General features: G+C 52.4%; 5 protein-coding genes across 5 annotated transcripts; 4 read left to right on the top strand and 1 right to left on the bottom strand.

Moving 5' to 3' along the window:
• Positions 1 to 89: 89 nt before the first annotated feature.
• Positions 90 to 1,600, top strand: SER33 (D-3-phosphoglycerate dehydrogenase 2; the record flags this gene model as incomplete). Its single annotated transcript, XM_051475003.1, has 2 exons — positions 90 to 1,509; positions 1,572 to 1,600. 2 exons carry the CDS (start codon positions 90 to 92, stop codon positions 1,598 to 1,600), a joined length of 1,449 nt encoding a protein of 482 aa, XP_051321220.1.
• Positions 1,601 to 3,876: 2,276 nt separating this feature from the next.
• Positions 3,877 to 4,548, bottom strand: J4E85_010798 (uncharacterized protein; the record flags this gene model as incomplete). Its single annotated transcript, XM_051475002.1, has 2 exons — positions 3,877 to 3,895; positions 4,046 to 4,548. 2 exons carry the CDS (start codon positions 4,546 to 4,548, stop codon positions 3,877 to 3,879), a joined length of 522 nt encoding a protein of 173 aa, XP_051321219.1.
• A 1,725-nt stretch (positions 4,549 to 6,273) lies between these two features.
• J4E85_010797 (uncharacterized protein) lies at positions 6,274 to 11,300 on the top strand (the record flags this gene model as incomplete). Its single annotated transcript, XM_051475001.1, has 5 exons — positions 6,274 to 6,408; positions 6,474 to 6,606; positions 6,659 to 6,848; positions 6,908 to 11,037; positions 11,098 to 11,300. 5 exons carry the CDS (start codon positions 6,274 to 6,276, stop codon positions 11,298 to 11,300), a joined length of 4,791 nt encoding a protein of 1,596 aa, XP_051321218.1.
• Positions 11,301 to 12,491: 1,191 nt separating this feature from the next.
• Positions 12,492 to 14,117, top strand: J4E85_010796 (uncharacterized protein; the record flags this gene model as incomplete). Its single annotated transcript, XM_051475000.1, has 2 exons — positions 12,492 to 12,770; positions 12,843 to 14,117. 2 exons carry the CDS (start codon positions 12,492 to 12,494, stop codon positions 14,115 to 14,117), a joined length of 1,554 nt encoding a protein of 517 aa, XP_051321217.1.
• A 1,598-nt stretch (positions 14,118 to 15,715) lies between these two features.
• Positions 15,716 to 16,849, top strand: J4E85_010795 (uncharacterized protein; the record flags this gene model as incomplete). The annotated part of the gene is made up of 1 exon (XM_051474999.1): positions 15,716 to 16,849. The coding sequence occupies one exon, from the start codon at positions 15,716 to 15,718 to the stop codon at positions 16,847 to 16,849; it is 1,134 nt and encodes a 377-aa protein (XP_051321216.1).
• Positions 16,850 to 17,084: the final 235 nt, after the last annotated feature.

Genomic DNA, 17,084 nt, shown 5'->3' with positions numbered 1-17,084 from the left:
TCCTCCAGCATCGTCCGGATCAGACAGCCAGATTGAGTTGTCGCATCCCTCCTCCGAGCCACCTCCGCAACAACCTCCGCGCACCCACCATGACTCCCGCACAGGACATTGCCGGCAGCGGCATCAGCCAACTCGCACGCCAAGTGTCCAACAGCCTCAACCTCAGCACCAGCCCGAACCTCTCCTTCCACAGCCCGCCCTCCACATTCCGCCAACCGCCGACTGGCAGCTTCAGCAATCAGGCCAACAACAGCGCGCACGCGCAACAACTCGCCAAGCAACTGAAACCGTTCGACACCAAGGACATCAAGGTTCTGCTGCTCGAGAATGTCAACGAGGCCGGTGTCGATATCCTCCGCGGCCAGGGCTACCAGGTCGAGGCGATCAAGGCCAGTCTGGCAGAAGACCAGCTGATTGAGAAGATCCGCGATGTGCACGTCATTGGCATTCGCTCAAAGACGAAGCTCACCAAGAAGGTGCTGGAGGAGGCAAAGAACCTAATCGTCATCGGCTGCTTCTGCATCGGAACGAACCAGGTCGACCTCCAGACTGCTGCCAGCCAGGGTATCGCCGTCTTCAATTCGCCCTTCAGCAATTCCCGCTCCGTCGCCGAACTCGTCATCTCAGAGATCATCGCCCTCGCCCGCCAGCTCGCCGACCGCTCCATGGAACTACACAATGGCACGTGGAACAAGGTCAGCAAGGGCTGCTGGGAGATCCGCGGCAAGACGCTGGGCATAGTCGGATACGGACACATTGGTAGCCAGCTGAGCGTGCTGGCCGAATCCATGGGCATGAGCGTCATCTACTACGACGTCCTGACCACCATGGGTCTGGGAACCGCGCGACAAGTAGCATCTTTGGACGACCTCCTCGCCCAAGCCGACTTCGTCTCCCTCCACGTCCCCGCGACCTCTGAGACCAAGAACCTGATCGGCGCCGAGCAATTCGCAAAGATGAAGGACGGCAGCTACCTCATCAACAACGCGCGCGGCACCGTCGTCGACATCCCCGCCATGATCGAAGCCAGCCGCTCTGGCAAACTCGCCGGCGCCGCCATCGACGTCTTCCCCAACGAACCCGCCGGCAACGGCGACTACTTCAGCTCCGACCTCAACGCGTGGACCAAGGACCTCGTCGGCCTAAAGAACATCATCCTGACCCCGCACATCGGCGGCAGCACAGAAGAAGCGCAGTCCGCCATCGGTGTCGAAGTCAGCACAGCACTCGTCCGCTACGTCAACGAGGGCACCACTCTCGGCGCCGTCAACCTGCCTGAAGTCAATCTGCGTAGCTTGACGCTCGATCAGCCCGATTGCATGCGTGTTATTTACATCCATAAGAACGTGCCTGGTGTGCTGAGGCAGGTCAACGGTATCTTGCTTCACCACAATATCGAGAAGCAGATGTCGGATTCGAGGGGCGAGGTTGCGTATCTCATGGCGGATATCAGTGAGGTTAAGGAGGGCGAGATTAGGGATTTGTTCACGAGTTTGGAGGAGCTTTCTTGTACGTCTACACTTTCACACCATATCACACTTTTGCTTGAGAAGATGGCTAACATAACGCAGCGTGTATCCGTACCAGGGTCCTGTACTAGGCGGACCGCCCCTTTCACGGTCGCGGAGACGAGCAGGTAGAGCCGCAGAAGCAGACGGAGGAGACTGACCTCGTTGAACAACACAATAACGATACGAGGGATGATATGTTGGGTTCGCTGCCGCATATAAGGGACCTTAAAAGTATGGGTAGAAGGCTTTCGCACGGCGTCTGATTTGGGGTTGTGCATACATTGGCTAGAAAAGTAGAGTTCAACACTGGGTTATTGTTACTACCGAAATGAATGAGAGACGAGATGAATTGACAAAAGAAGCATCTTGTGGAAATGTCTGCTATGTATGTCTTGTGGACCCAGTGAGCTACAGCGCACACGCAGTCTTTCGTTCATGGTATGAAGCCATACCCAAAGCTGACCCAACCCTTTTCCCTCGCCTGTTGCGATCTTGATGGGAGACTCCTCAATACTTTCATCGCGCTGAACACCCGTACTTGCCCCGATGATATCCGTAAGTGAGCTTGCTGCGACATTCTCTGCTTGGTGTTCTTCTCTACTCCAATCAGACTGATCTTTCTTACATCTTCTTAGATGAGAACATTGATAAGGTTGCGACTCAGTCCATACCGGTACTTGTGGTGCCGTCTGTCTGGCATGTGCGCTTGAATTGTGGTCGTAAAGTCGACCTGCAAAGCCGGTAGGAATTGTTTGATGGGCAAGTTGGTGTGAGAGATGGCGTTGATGAAGTCTTCTGCCGTAGGCAAGACCGTTATGGCTCTTCTTTGTCGATTCATGGGACGTTGCCATGTGAAGAGGCTTTCTTGATCGGAGAAACCTGTGATAGATGGGACGTGCTGTCGTCGTGGTCGCGAACTCAGCGGATAGTATCGCCTCCATCCTACAGCGTCGATAGCATGCGACGTGATACCAGTCGAGTAATCGTGGTGCCTGGTGGGATGAAATTCGGTAGTTCGAAGCCTGTGGGCTGTTGCTGACGGGGCCCAGAGACTGTGATACGTTGCAGGCCAAAATCGCCGTGGTAGTACGTGAGCTGTTCCCTCCAAAGCAGGTTCAGCCCAAGGCGATAGTCACCGGTTCTATATCACGTACCCAAGCTAATTCATCTTCGAATGTACCCTTCAACTCTCGCCAGTAGACATTTGGGGTGTCGCCAGCACTCAAGGTCTGGATTCCGGTAGCAGGGGCGATCAGCTCGTCTAATCCTACCGCCTGGATGATGCCCGTGTCCCCAGGCTCAGGATTGGCCAACGCGATTCCTATACGTTCGTAGTGAGTTCCGAGGTCTCGCAGTACCATTATCGACAGGTATCTGAGATTCTGGTCGTGAGTGACCGCACATGTTATCTGATTGCTGTCGTAGTCCTCACCGAGTTCGACGTCCCAGTGTATGTGCATGTAAAGCTTTACGTCACTGCCATTCCCCAGAGCGGTGCCGATAGCGAGTACCAGGAATGATCTTTCCCGCTCGGAAGAACCCCAATCCCACGTCTGGATGAGTCTTGAACGCGTTATGTTGGCCACCGGAAATCGGTGGACTTTGACCGTGATTGGTAAGTATTGGCGGCTGCTTATGTGATGCGGAACCTCAAATCCAGGTTGAAACGGATCGCGTAGGTTAACAGCATCCTTCATCGACACATCACACTGGTGGAGAACATCTGCGAACTTGACACTACCGGCCCAGCCAAGTGGTGTCCAGCTAGGATATTGCGGTCGTCTCATGGCGGTTCTGTAGTGCTTCCAGTTTATACATATGTAACCTTGCCTGATTAGCGGTGGTTGGTATGGTATCCCCCAAAAAGTCCACATGAGACAATCGTTCTTGGCATGGTAGGCCAGAACGCCCAGAACGGCGTTCATGGCATCACTGTCGTGACTGAGTCCGCGAGCTGAATATTGCTGAAGTAATTGCATGATCTCGCCGGGCCCATTCCAAGCGTCGCTGCTTCCTCCTAATGCGTGTGGATTCAGTGTACCCTCCAGTAGATAGACTTCGGATTCGGATGCGCAACGCTGAAAGCCTTCATATTCCTGTAGATGATTGCATATGAACAGAACTGCACTCTCCGTGAAATATAGTCGCCTGCGCGGAAGGTAGCCTTCCTGAAATGTCCATCCTCGTGTGAACCAGCGAGATCTGGCGATGGTCCTGTGGACTGTGGTCGGGACATAGGACACGCGTATTTCACCAACAGTAGCGTCTCGATATCTCGCTCTTCGTGAGCTTCCTACGCCCGGTAGACCCGATGAGGGATCATGGCCGGCTGAAGCGATTAGAGTGAGCTCTGCTGCGGTGTATATCAAATCCATCTGTCGAATCTGAAAAAGTTTGTCCACTGCGTCATCCTGTTGTATGCACTGATCTCTCGGTTAGCGCTGTCCAAGTATAATTTGTGTACTTACAAAGGCGCTGTACGTACAATAACACGTTAGCCCAATTGCCGTCCAAACTATTGCGGAAGAACTCACTCAACCCAGAGATACCGATATCCGAGAAGCAATGTAGCTTGCATGCTGTCCTCAATGGTACGAGGGAGCTCAGAAGGCAGAACTCCGGACTTCATGTCTGCCTTGAAGATAAATCCACCCCACACGTACGACAACGCCACGTATCGGCATCCTGCTCGCGCAGCAATGATAGTCCTCTCCATGCAATCAATGACTTTCAGACCCCAGGGTGCCCCTTGTATGCTGAACTTGCAACGATTATGAGACTTGCCACACTCCTCGAGCCAGCCCCTGATTGCATCGAAGTCAACGCGTCGATCCTTCGTTTCCGCGCGCTTCCAATCATCAGCAATGGATGGATCAGGATACCATATCTTGACCACTCCGGCTTGGCCATGTTTCCTCTCTCTGGTGCCTTCAGAGTCATAGAAGGCGGCCACGCCTGAGTAGCCTAACCAACGTTCCCACCGCAACAATGGTCTCTTCAGACTGGGATCCTCCTCTTGATATGCACTCAGCGCCATACCGAGTACTTGGCATACCTCACAAGCCGAGGTCAATAGCTCTTCCGCGTTTTCTTCGATTCTAAAGATATCTGTACCATCTTCTTGATAAGGTACCTTTGGCCACACAAGTAAGCATCGATCGCACGTATGGCTTGCTTCCGGGTAGGATTGCTTCCGCTCATCGACCGTTTTGTCCATGCTGCTCATAGTAGTTAAGATAAACAATCACGCACTTTCCAAGTGTTGACTGAGCCGACTTTTTTGATTCTGGTACCACCTCTTCGGTAGCGACTCAACCTGAGGTCGATGTCATGTGCTAGGCGGTAGTGCTGTAGAGCCAAGTAGGTGCGGAGGAAAGAGAAAGACAGTGTAGGAAGAATGACATCAGGGTAGTACCAATCGATAGTCCTGGTAGGTGGTACCTTCCCGGGAAGATGCTGATCCAATGAACAGTCAGGTGACAAAAAAGGTTGCTGTTCCTGGGTTGCAATTGTGCCTAACAGGCAAAACGTACCCTGAAGGAACACAACATCTCCCACGTTGGCAAACCCATCGTAAATCTACGGTGAGTACGTCTGGGATGCTATGTCGTGCCGGTACGACGGAGAGGAAAAATTGTTTGGTTTGTAGGCAGTCGCGACTGCCAGTCCAGATGGCGCGGGCGGGCGATAAGCGCTATCGCACGTGATCGTTCATGTGACGTGTTGGTCTCGGTATACAATGTGATATTTCGGGTCAAGTACGTTATGAACATTTCATGTGCGTGTAAGTTGTGATTAGCGGGATATGATTGAACATGTTTGGCGATGTTCATCTAGTCACTTGGTGAAATTTACCAGCGTGATGGTTACACGAAGACACTTTGACTGGTAGCGAGTCGCGAGCTCGTGGAGAACGACGACAGCCACCTGGGCAGATGTGGAGATATCCAAGGAGTCACTCACGCTATGGTGGGTATGACCGAGCCATGGCCATGCAGCCCCTTTGCAGTTAGTCGATTCGATGATTACTGAAGCCCCAAATTCCTGGTCTTTGAAGTACAATGAAGTCGTGACGCCCACGTATCATGCTGAGGCGGCATGTTTCAGTTGGCCGGGTTCAGCAAGAACGGATGCGCGAAGAAAGAGATCCGAGAGGCGAAACATCCAGGGAGTTTACCTGCATAAACTCTGGGGAAGGACTGTCGCTTTAGATGACAGGTGGGGAATGGGACAGTGCGAGTAAGAATGCTGGCCCGCATCTGGGTGTGGTACGCAGCACGTTGGAAGGCCGGACAGCGTCACAGGCTGCTCCAGGTACGCCGAGTGAGGCTGCAGATCGGATGCACGCTGCTGAGGCTATTTGGGATGCAGAAGTGAGGAGGTGCATATGGTGAGACGCCTGTCTGCGCGGTTCCAGGTGGCAGAGCGGTGGTGGTTGGCTCGGCCCCCTGGAGCTGGCCCGTGCGGGTTGGCGGGATGTTGGCGGTGAGAGGCGATTAGCGTGACCAGAGAAAGTCGACAACACGGCGGGCAGCAGTTCGCATAACTTCGCCCACACGATTGCCCTTCTCTCCTCCAGGGATGCATCGAGCCCTGTGACTGCAGCGACATCCCACGCTGACGACGTCCTCGACCGCACCCACGCAGCCAGCGACCGCACCGACTTAGCGAGCTGAGCATATCCCACCACCAGGGAGCCGCCTCTGGACCCTGAACCCGCACCGCCATTTGGAGGGGGACAACCCATACACAACCACCCACCATGGCTCACATCTACGACCTCGGCACCCGGGCATGGCAGCCTGATACCACTGAGGGCTGGGTCGCCTCCGAGGTGACGGACAAGCAGATCGCGGGAGACAAGGTGAAGCTGGTGTTCACGCTGGAGAATGGCGAGGTACGCACACCCACGGGCATGATATTGATGCAGGACACGGCAACTGACGATGCTTCACTGCGCAGACCAAATCCGTCGAGACGACGATTCTGGCCATCCAGACCGGCAATGACCCCAACCTCCCTCCGCTGATGAACCCGGCCATGCTCGAGGCCAGCGATGACCTTACGAACCTGTCACATTTGAACGAGCCGGCTGGTACAGTCGCCCGACCCCACACAGAAGACATGGCATACTGACGGTCGTGCAGTGCTCCAGGCCATCAAGCTGCGTTACCTGCAGAAGGAGATCTACACATACTCGGGTATCGTCCTGATCGCGACAAATCCATTTGCGCGAGTCGACTCCCTATACGTACCCGGCATGGTACAGGTCTACGCTGGCAAGCAGAGATCCTATGGCGCTCCGCATTTGTTTGCCATTGCTGAAGAAGCCTTCGCGTGAGTTCCCCGCGCCCATCTCCCAACCACCCGTCATGGCAGTGACTAATCTTCTCCAGCGACATGTTGCGAGACCAGAAGAACCAGACCATTGTCGTCTCTGGAGAGTCCGGAGCCGGAAAGACGGTCAGCGCCAAATACATCATGCGATACTTTGCCACACGAGAGTCCCCGGACAACCCAGGCAAGCGGAGAGGCAAGTCCGACTCGATGAGCGAGACCGAAGAGCAGATTCTGGCTACCAACCCCATCATGGAAGCCTTCGGTAACGCCAAAACCACCCGTAACGACAACTCCTCGCGTTTCGGTAAATACATTGAGATCATGTTCAACAAGCAGACGGATATTATTGGTGCGAAGATCAGGACATATCTGCTGGAACGGTCGAGACTGGTGTTTCAGCCGCTTAAGGAGCGGAATTACCACGTCTTCTACCAGCTGGTAGCCGGTGCGTCGGACGAGGAGCGCGAAGAGCTCTCCCTGAAGTCGGTCGAGGAGTTCAGCTACCTCAACCAGGGCAGTGCGCCTGTGATTGAGGGTATGGACGACGTGGCTGAGTTCAAGGCCACAAGACAATCCTTGACCAAGATCGGTGTGCCACCAGAAACCCAAGCTGGCATCTGGCGCCTGCTCGCGGCGCTGTTGCACATGGGAGACATCAAGATCACAGCAACTCGGACAGACTCAAATCTTGACCCAGCTGAGCCTTCTCTCGTCAAGGCTTGTTCGCTGCTAGGAATTGACGCCAACACTTTCGCAAAGTGGATCGTAAAGAAGCAGCTCATTACCAGAGGAGAGAAGATTGTCTCCAACTTGACGCAGCAGCAGGCCATCGTAGTCCGAGACTCCGTTGCCAAGTTTATCTATTCGAGCTTGTTCGACTGGCTGGTCGAGCGCACAAACGAGAGTCTGGCCACCGAAGAGGTTATTGCGCAGGCCCACACCTTCATTGGTGTCCTTGATATCTACGGCTTCGAGCACTTCGCAAAGAACTCTTTCGAGCAGTTCTGTATCAACTACGCTAATGAAAAATTGCAACAAGAGTTTAACGCACACGTCTTCAAGCTGGAGCAGGAGGAGTACATGCGCGAACAAATCGACTGGACTTTCATCGACTTCGCCGACAACCAGCCTTGTATCGATCTTATTGAAGGCAAGCTAGGTATCTTGTCTCTACTAGACGAAGAGTCGCGCTTGCCTATGGGTTCGGATGAGCAATTCGTTACTAAGCTACACCACAACTACTCCGGAGACAAGCACAAATTCTACAAGAAGCCCCGGTTCGGCAAGTCGTCCTTCACTGTCTGCCATTACGCCATCGATGTCACGTATGAATCTGATGGCTTCATCGAGAAGAACAGAGATACTGTGCCGGACGAACACATGGAGGTCCTCAAGGCTGCAAGCAATAAGTTCTTGACCCAAGTCTTGGACGTTGCTGCGTCGATCCGAGAGAAGGAGAATGCTACTAGCGCTTCGTCCAAGCCGGGTACTGCCATGTCGGCTGGCCGAAGGATGGCAACCAACCGCAAGCCAACACTCGGTGGTATCTTCAAATCGTCTCTCATCGAACTCATGCAGACCATCAACTCAACCGACGTCCACTATATCCGATGTATCAAGCCCAACGAGGCCAAGGCTGCTTGGCAATTCGATGGACCCATGGTTCTCAGCCAATTGCGCGCTTGTGGTGTTCTCGAAACTGTCAGGATCAGTTGCGCCGGTTACCCCACACGATGGACTTATGAGGAATTCGCCCTGCGCTACTACATGTTAGTCAGATCCGCTGACTGGACGCCCGAAATCCGAAATATGGCCACGGCAATCTTGAAGAAGGCACTAGGTGCCGGCAAGAACGATGGCACCGACAAGTACCAGATGGGTTTGACAAAGATCTTCTTCCGCGCTGGTATGCTTGCGTTCCTCGAGAACTTGCGTACAGCCAGACTCAACGATGCCGCCGTCATGATCCAGAAGAACCTCCGAGCCAAATACTACCGCCGTATCTACCTCGAGATGCGCGAGGCGGTCATCCACGTGCAATCATTGGCTAGGGGCTACATGACCAGGGAACGAGCCGAGGAGGCCAGGCAGGTCAAGGCTGCAACCACCATTCAGAGAGTCTGGCGTGGTAGCAAGGACCGCAAGCGCTTCCTTGTTGTCCGAAACTCGCTTATCAAGTTTGAGGCTGCCGCAAAGGGATTCTTGCTCCGTAAGAACATCCTGGACAAGAGGCTTGGAGATGCTGCTCGCATGATCCAACGCAACTGGCGCAAACAAAGATACATCCGCGCCTACAAGAAGGAGATCAACGACATCATTACTGTCCAGAAGCTCTGGAGGGGAAGGAAGGCCCGCAGGGAATACAAGGTCCTCCGCGCCGAATCTCGCGATCTCAAGAACATCTCTTACAAGCTCGAAAACAAGGTTGTCGAGCTTACCCAGAACTTGGGTACGATGAGGGAGCAGAACAAGTCGCTCAAGTCTCAAGTGGAGAACTACGAGAGCCAGATCAAATCGTACAAGGAGCGCAGCCGTACACTCGAGAACCGCCAGAAGGAGCTACAAGCCGAAGCCAACCAAGCTGGTATCACCGCTGCCAAGCTCAGCCAGATGGAAGACGAGTACAAGAAGCTGCAGACAAGCTACGAAGAGAGCACCGCAAAGATGCGCCATCTTCAAGAAGAGGAGAAGGAACTCCGTGCGTCGCTTAAGAGGACCACAGACGACCTGGAGCAATCCAAGAGGAGGAGCAATGTCACCGAGACCGAAAAAATGTCGCTCCGCCAGCAACTCGCCGAGCTGCAAGAGCAGGTTGAACTGATGAAGCGATCTGGCCCAATGCCTGGTGAGCTGACAAACGGTCACTCCACTGCCATAGCCCCCAGCAGCTTGATCAAGCTTGTCTCGTCGAAGAAGCCAAAGAGGCGCAGTGCTGGACCAGACACCCGCGACATCAACCGATTCAGCGAACAATACAACCCACGACCTGTCTCCATGGCTCCTGGCTCCACCATTCACAGGCAAAACCTCTCCGGCTCAACGTTTGCTCAGCTCGATAACGTCGAGCTTGAGCTTGAGAACATCCTTGCTGAGGAGGACATGCTGAACGATGAGGTCACTCTTGGCCTGATCAAGAACCTGAAGATCCCATCGCCCACCACAACACCCCCACCTACCGATAAGGAGGTTCTCTTCCCAGCATACCTCATCAACCTTGTCACCTCTGAGATGTGGAACAACGGTTTCGTCAAGGAATCAGAGCGCTTCCTCGCGAACGTTATGCAGTCGATCCAACAAGAGGTCATGCAGCACGATGCTGAAGACGCGATCAACCCAGGTGCCTTCTGGTTGTCGAACGTCCACGAGATGCTCTCGTTCGTCTTTCTGGCTGAAGACTGGTACGAGCAACAGAAGACCGACAACTACGAGTACGACAGACTGCTGGAGATTGTCAAGCACGATCTTGAGAGTCTCGAGTTCAACATCTACCACACCTGGATGAAGGTGCTCAAGAAGAAGCTGCACAAGATGATCATCCCTGCTATCATCGAGTCGCAATCACTGCCCGGCTTCGTTACCAATGAAAGCAACCGTTTCCTTGGAAAGCTCCTCCAGGGCAGCAACACCCCTGCCTACAGCATGGACAACCTACTCACCCTACTCAACAGCGTCTACAAGGCCATGAAGGCTTACTACTTGGAGGATTCCATCATCACCCAGTGTGTCACCGAGTTGCTGAGGTTGGTGGGTGTCACTGCCTTCAACGACTTGCTCATGCGCCGCAATTTCCTTTCATGGAAGCGCGGTCTGCAGATCAACTACAACATCACCCGTATCGAAGAGTGGTGCAAGTCGCATGACATGCCAGAGGGCACACTGCAACTCGAGCATCTGATGCAAGCAACCAAGTTGCTCCAGCTGAAGAAGGCTACTTTGAACGACATTGAGATTATTCAGGACATCTGCTGGATGCTGAGTCCGAACCAGATCCAGAAGCTGCTGAACCAGTACCTGGTAGCCGACTACGAGCAGCCCATCAACGGCGAGATCATGAAGGCCGTCGCGTCGCGTGTAACGGAGAAGAGCGACGTTCTTCTCCTCACCGCAGTCGACATGGAGGATAGTGGCCCGTACGAAATCGCGGAGCCAAGAGTGATAACAGCACTCGAGACATACACGCCTTCCTGTAAGTATTTTCTTTCAACCATCTACCGCACCATCGGAACACGTCTAATACGATCGACAGGGCTGCAAACCCCCCGCCTCAAGCGCCTCGCAGAGATCGTCTCGCAACAAGCCATTGCGCAGCAAGAGAAGCTCGAGTTCGACGACGACATGCCCAACGGCCAGAGCAACGGCGACGCCATGCAGGCTCTCACCGGCGGCATGGGCATGAACGGCAACGGCATGAACGGCCACGGCACGATTGAAGAGGGAATTGAAGCATGAACTTTAGCATCTTTTGTCAGCACAGCGAGCGAAAATTTGGTATTAGACACATGAAACGACACGCGCGCACGAGAAAGACGACAACGGGAGGAGGAAGTAAGCGCCGCAGATGATGATGATGATGATGATGGGGAACTCCCAATGTTTGTAAAGTTGTTAGGAAGCAAAGCTGTGTCCTTCTTCTTCTTTCTGTCTTCTGGTCTAGTTGCTGGAACTTCTGGGAGGGATGGAAAGCGGGGGAGGGGTGTTGCTTCGGAATTACTTACTTACTTACTTTTCGTGGGGAGGATTCGGTGGGCGCGTATGACGCATGATGATGTTGGGTATTTAATGCTGGGGTTCTTTTGCGCGAATGATGTATCTTTTTTAACTTTTATTGGATGCGTGTGTTATGTGTGGCTTGTGTGTGCGGTGTTGATGTGTCGAGGTGATTGAGAGGACCGACTTAATGCTTTCAGGCACACGGTGATTGAGCTGCTGACGGATTGCTTTGCTGAACGTTGCTGGTGCTGGAATGCAAGCACAACGCGGTTGAGTGACACAGTACATGATTGCAATGCAGGTGTATCTTCCTAAACACCCTTGTTTCACAGTATGTAGCAGTAGAGCTGCTGCACGGTTACTTCTACAATTCGCTGCCAAAACCTCCGTATGACAATGTCATTCGTGTAGCCTCCTTCGATGCGGGAAATCAGGCAAGATACGGAGAAACGTGGGTACGTTTGAGGGATACGTAGACAGATTCTGAGACGGCTTGATAAGCAGGATCTTGGTGAAGACCTCCGCGCTGTTGTCTTGCGGCTTTGCTGGAAGGTAAGGGGTATTCGAGAATCATCGAGCAGTGCAACGATTGTTCAAACCTCTTCCCCATCGCGAATTCAGGTTTTCTTTGGTAGTTTGCTAGAAAGCTACCGTATCCACCAAACGATCCGTCTGCGTACTTAGTGACTATTGCCAATGACATACAGATGGCTACATGACCTTTGGGAGCAAGCACGATCTCAAGTACTTATAGGTATAGGAACGAACAGATAGCTTCTCTCATCACTACGATTCCAGGTATCAGTCCTTCCAGTACATTCGAAACTTCTGCCTTCCTTGACAGCTTAAGCCATGACCGATCCAAATTTACCAATCGATCCAAATTTACCAATCGAATCTCCAAACCGACGTCCTCAGGACTACGCCGATATGACTGGGTGGGGATTTGCACACAAGTTCGATCGCAACGTCCGCGGACACAGGCTGGAGGATGGGCACAAGAAGACTATCCAAGCCGCTGCCGCCATCGCAGACCAACTTAGATGGACTACATCGCAGATGAAGCCAGAGTACTGGCCTGACAAGGAGACATTAGTAGCAAAGCAGTTTCTGATGTCTAATCTGGTGCAGCTCCATCTGGTTTGCTACGAACCTCTGGAAGAGATTCGAAAACACATTATCAAAGTTGATCCTGATCTCTTGGATAAGGTATGTTACTAAACACCTCTCTATGACTGTTACTCAACGGTTTGGTGCGGCTAAAGGCTAACTTTATTGCAGAAGTTTAGAAAGGCATGTTGGCAAATGCCGCAACAAGCCCGAGACGATGAATCCCCAGTTGAGAGCCCCCTACCACCCGATGAGGAGAAACAGAAGAAGCCAACCGACAAGTTCTCAAAGGACGAGGACTTCCGCAAAGATCGACAGGAAAAGATCATGGCCAACCAGGGCGCATACTTCGATTACTTCGAGAATGATGGAGGTGACGAAGCGTTCACTTGGGGAGACGCGATAAGATCAGCCCTCAGGACGTGTGATGCCGCCTACTTTGAAATCGATCGTCATCACAGACTGCTCAAACAGCCGGAGAAGAAGTCGGGTTGGCGTTTGGACCGAATGGATGTTTTATCCAAGAGGAGAGGCATGCCGACCCGTTCAAATCAGGAGTTGTTGATCGAACTCGCTCTCAATCATGAGTTCGGAGGTCCTCCGTCTCCAATCAGCCGGACAATAATGGCCAACTGGAAGACCGGAAACGACGTTCAGCGCGCTCTCAACATCCACTTGGGGCGTTTCATAAAGCAAGAACCTGACGGCGGCGCACCTACCGAGACACGTCACTGGACTACCGACTTCGCGCGCAAGTACAACCATCCCCATGCTGCCGAGCCTGCGATGTTCTTCATTTGCACGCACGAGTACATCCGGCCAAATCCCGCGCAGCCAATCACAAAGTGGATTGTTGGAGGCACCACGCCGCTTACAGGAGGAACAACGGTCTGGTTTCCTTGGGCTGACAAGTTTTACAAGGCTGTCAGAGAGCAAGGTCTTGGTAGCGACTTCGTTGCGAAGGTGAAGGCGGCCAATGACGCGCAGAAAGAACATGAACAACGACTGCTTGGCGACACGACAGACCTAACTAAGGATCAACTATTCGAGCAGAACCTGTCTGCTCGAAAAGTCGTCATCGGCCAATTGACGAACGACTCAACCCATCAGAGGTACGTGGCTCGGATTCGCTGCCAGGGCCTAGCGATCAACAGTTTCATGCAGCCAGTCCAATGCTGTTATCGTTGCCAATGCAACTACCAGTACACAGTACTGAGCACACACATGACACCATCTACAGACTACGAGCCGACTATCGATCACTTGAAGAAATACGACTGGGGCAGGCATTGCCCATGGTTTCATCAGTGCGCCGAGGCACTTGCAGCCTGTCAGTGCTTCGCCTTCGATGATGCACAGAACGACGCCAACCGACCCCAGTCTCCCAGAGTGGCCGAGCTGAAAGGAAAGTCTCTCAAGAAAAAGAAGAGCACCCACCTTTTTTAGTTCCAAGAAATGAGTGCGGTTGGTACGACTTTCGCGACACCACATCACTCCGGCATCGACATGCAACTCCTCCATCAAAACCGGCATTGCCTACCCTGCGGCGAAGAACGGTGCTGCTTCCCTCCTGTGGTCGCTTGATCACTGTCGAGCTCTCTTTCTCGTCTCTTCGTCTTTCTTCTCACGATGTTTATTACTCGTGTGTTCTCCTTGTCGCTTCTTTGTCTTACTTTTCGCGTTATTTCCTACTTGCGCATCCTCCTGGCTCCACCGTCCTTTCCCTACCCTTTCCCCTGCCCTTTCCCCTGCCCTTTCCCCTGCCCTTTTCCCTGCCCTTTTCCCTGCCCTTTTCCCTGCCCCTTGTCTCCTTTTCCTTTCACGCCTCCACCCTGTCTAGTGTCCATCTCATGTGGCGTTCGTCCACCTATTAGAAATCCCCTTCTCTCATTCTACGTTTGCCTCCCATAGCCACAACCAAAAAACCCAAAAAAATACCATTCTTTAAAGTGCTTCCTTACTATGATGTGATATTATGATGTTCTCTCTTAAGTGCCAATGGTGGTCCAACCACCTGTGCATATGCAATCTTGAGTAAGTCTTCGACTTGGATGTGTTGACTTCAACAACTGAACATCATCACTCTACCGCAAGATATGTAGGTCGTATATATGTATTTATTTTGATTTCATCCAGTCGGTCATCTCTTGGCATATACCACGATCGTGAATACCGGGTTTATCATGCCCTCTGCATACATCCAATCTATTTAAAGGTGCCATCATTCTTCATAATCTATAAAGTTTCAAGGGCTACGTTGTTGATCGCTTCATATGGGTTCGTGCCGCTGTGAGGGTTGGTAGAATCAACGCAGTTCGTAATGAGTTTGGCAAATACTCCTCCATCCGCACGACACATGTTCAATGCATTTGGTATGATACTCACGACTGTAACATTCGTCGTTTTGATAGCATGTCCGTAGAAAAGTAAAAAAATGCTCATGAATCCAACAACAGCGATCAACGTGACGTCGGGATGGAAGAATCTGGTCCGCATACGCACACCGCAAGTGGCGGGCTGACGCAAGCTGAGCACTTGACGATTGCTGTGAAGTTAAACTTTCCGATGTTTTCATGATCTGTTGTCTGCGCGCTTGCGGGGGTATCCAACAAACGCACTTTGATTGGACGGTGCCTAAGGTACCTAGGTAGCACAAACCGTGGTAGCTGAACGCAACCTTGGGGCCCTTTGCCATTCCCCGTACTCAACAAGATTCCAAAAGCCAAACTTAAGCGATTGATGCGCAAAAGCTCAGTTTTCTTTAGCTGGCTGGTATGGATTTCGCGCTCACGCGCGAGCCAAGTGGATTGTCTCCAGGGCTTGCTTGGCCCAACCTTGAAAGGTGAGAGCACGCGGGCGTGGCGCCTGTAATTGCCGTACAAACGCGGTGACTCATCCAAATATCTAGGTACTTATTAAGTGCGCACGCAAATCCTGAAACCACTCGTCCACATTTCTTCGTTGACTTCACCTCGAAATCCAACCTGGTACGAACTATCGATACAACCGCAACTTCGCTTACTCAACAATCTGTATTAGTCGTCATGGATAAGCCGAACTACAAGTCCATCCGAGAGAGGATGTTCGCGAAAAGAGAGAAGCTCCGATCCAAAGGCGATGGCGACACTTCCTCAAAAGATCCTGACGACAAATTCGAGAACGAGGGCCAGATCCTCGAAGCTGCACTACCAAGTGCGGTGGAGCAAGAGAAGTTCTGGGATTGGGTACACGCTGTGGACAAAAAGAGCCGGACAGTACCTGAAGGCGGAACGGCCAAGGATTACATCGATACTCTCGCGAAGACCGACTACGTGGACGACCGATCTCTCGGAAAGCTTTACAAACGCCTGAGCTCATACTTCTACCCTTGTATCCCGATTGGAACCCATCATGGTTATCGTTATGCCGTTAGTCCGTGTATGTTGATACTCGGACCTGATGAAGAAAAAGTCAACTGGGACGACCCACGTGAATTCGCCAGCGAAGGATTCATCGCGATCGATCTGCCAGCTGGAACGAGGATCTCGTACACGAGTCCGGCTCGAGAGCGCTCGGCAAGGCAGCAGGATAATTCTTCAGAAGAATCGCGGTTCAGTTCCTCCAGTACCCACAGCATGGTACAAGGCAACGGTCATACCGGATTTGCTTGCTTTACGATCGGGAAGGTGCAAGCAGTCGACGCAAAGCATTGGTCCGACGATGGCAAGCTACCCGAAGGGAAAGATCTGCAGGAGATTCATTGGGAAGAGACAGATTGGGTCATGGTCGTTGTCATAGATGACGATGGCAAGCCTGGTTCTGTCTGGCTGCTACAAGACTTCGAGCCCATGATCGAAAATACGAACAACACCTACATCATCGAGCAGTCAAATACCCACGGGTGGGGCTACTTCCAGCACCAGCTCGACATGCGTCCGCGACCACAGCAACTTGCTGGTGTGAAGATTGCGAACAGAGTCAGTGACTTGTCCGAAGATTTGAAGTGGACCATGGACGAATACATTACGGCGAAGTACGAAATCGTGCAGGCAGTACTCGCGGAGCGTAAGAACGGTCGGTCGCCTGTCATCGTCAGACAGCTTCCACTGGACAGGGACGAGGGCCAGAATTGGATGGAAAACAGCTCAGGAACTTTGGAAGACGACTCAACGCCGGAACTGTCGAGGCTGCGCATTTGAGACGACTACTAGCGGATAAGAGATGCGAGATAGATACTCTTGGAAGAGTGAGCAGGCGGGCTTTCCATCTGTGTTTTGATCTTAGGTTTGAGTGTTGCAGGAAGCGGTGGTTTTCTTTGTTTCCTTTTGTTCTAGATCTCCTTTGGGCTACGAGTTTGTTCCTTGATTTCTTGCAATGCATGTCATAGAAAAGTCAATCAGTATGTTGCCGAAACCTTGGATATTGTTGCGCCGT

The sequence above is a fragment of the Alternaria conjuncta genome (assembly GCF_024043145.1).
Source record: "Alternaria conjuncta strain BMP 0040 chromosome Unknown scaffold_26, whole genome shotgun sequence".
Lineage (NCBI taxonomy): Eukaryota > Fungi > Ascomycota > Dothideomycetes > Pleosporales > Pleosporaceae > Alternaria > Alternaria conjuncta.
Note: the sequence above shows the minus strand (reverse complement) of the source record. Positions and strands in the feature narration are given on the sequence as shown.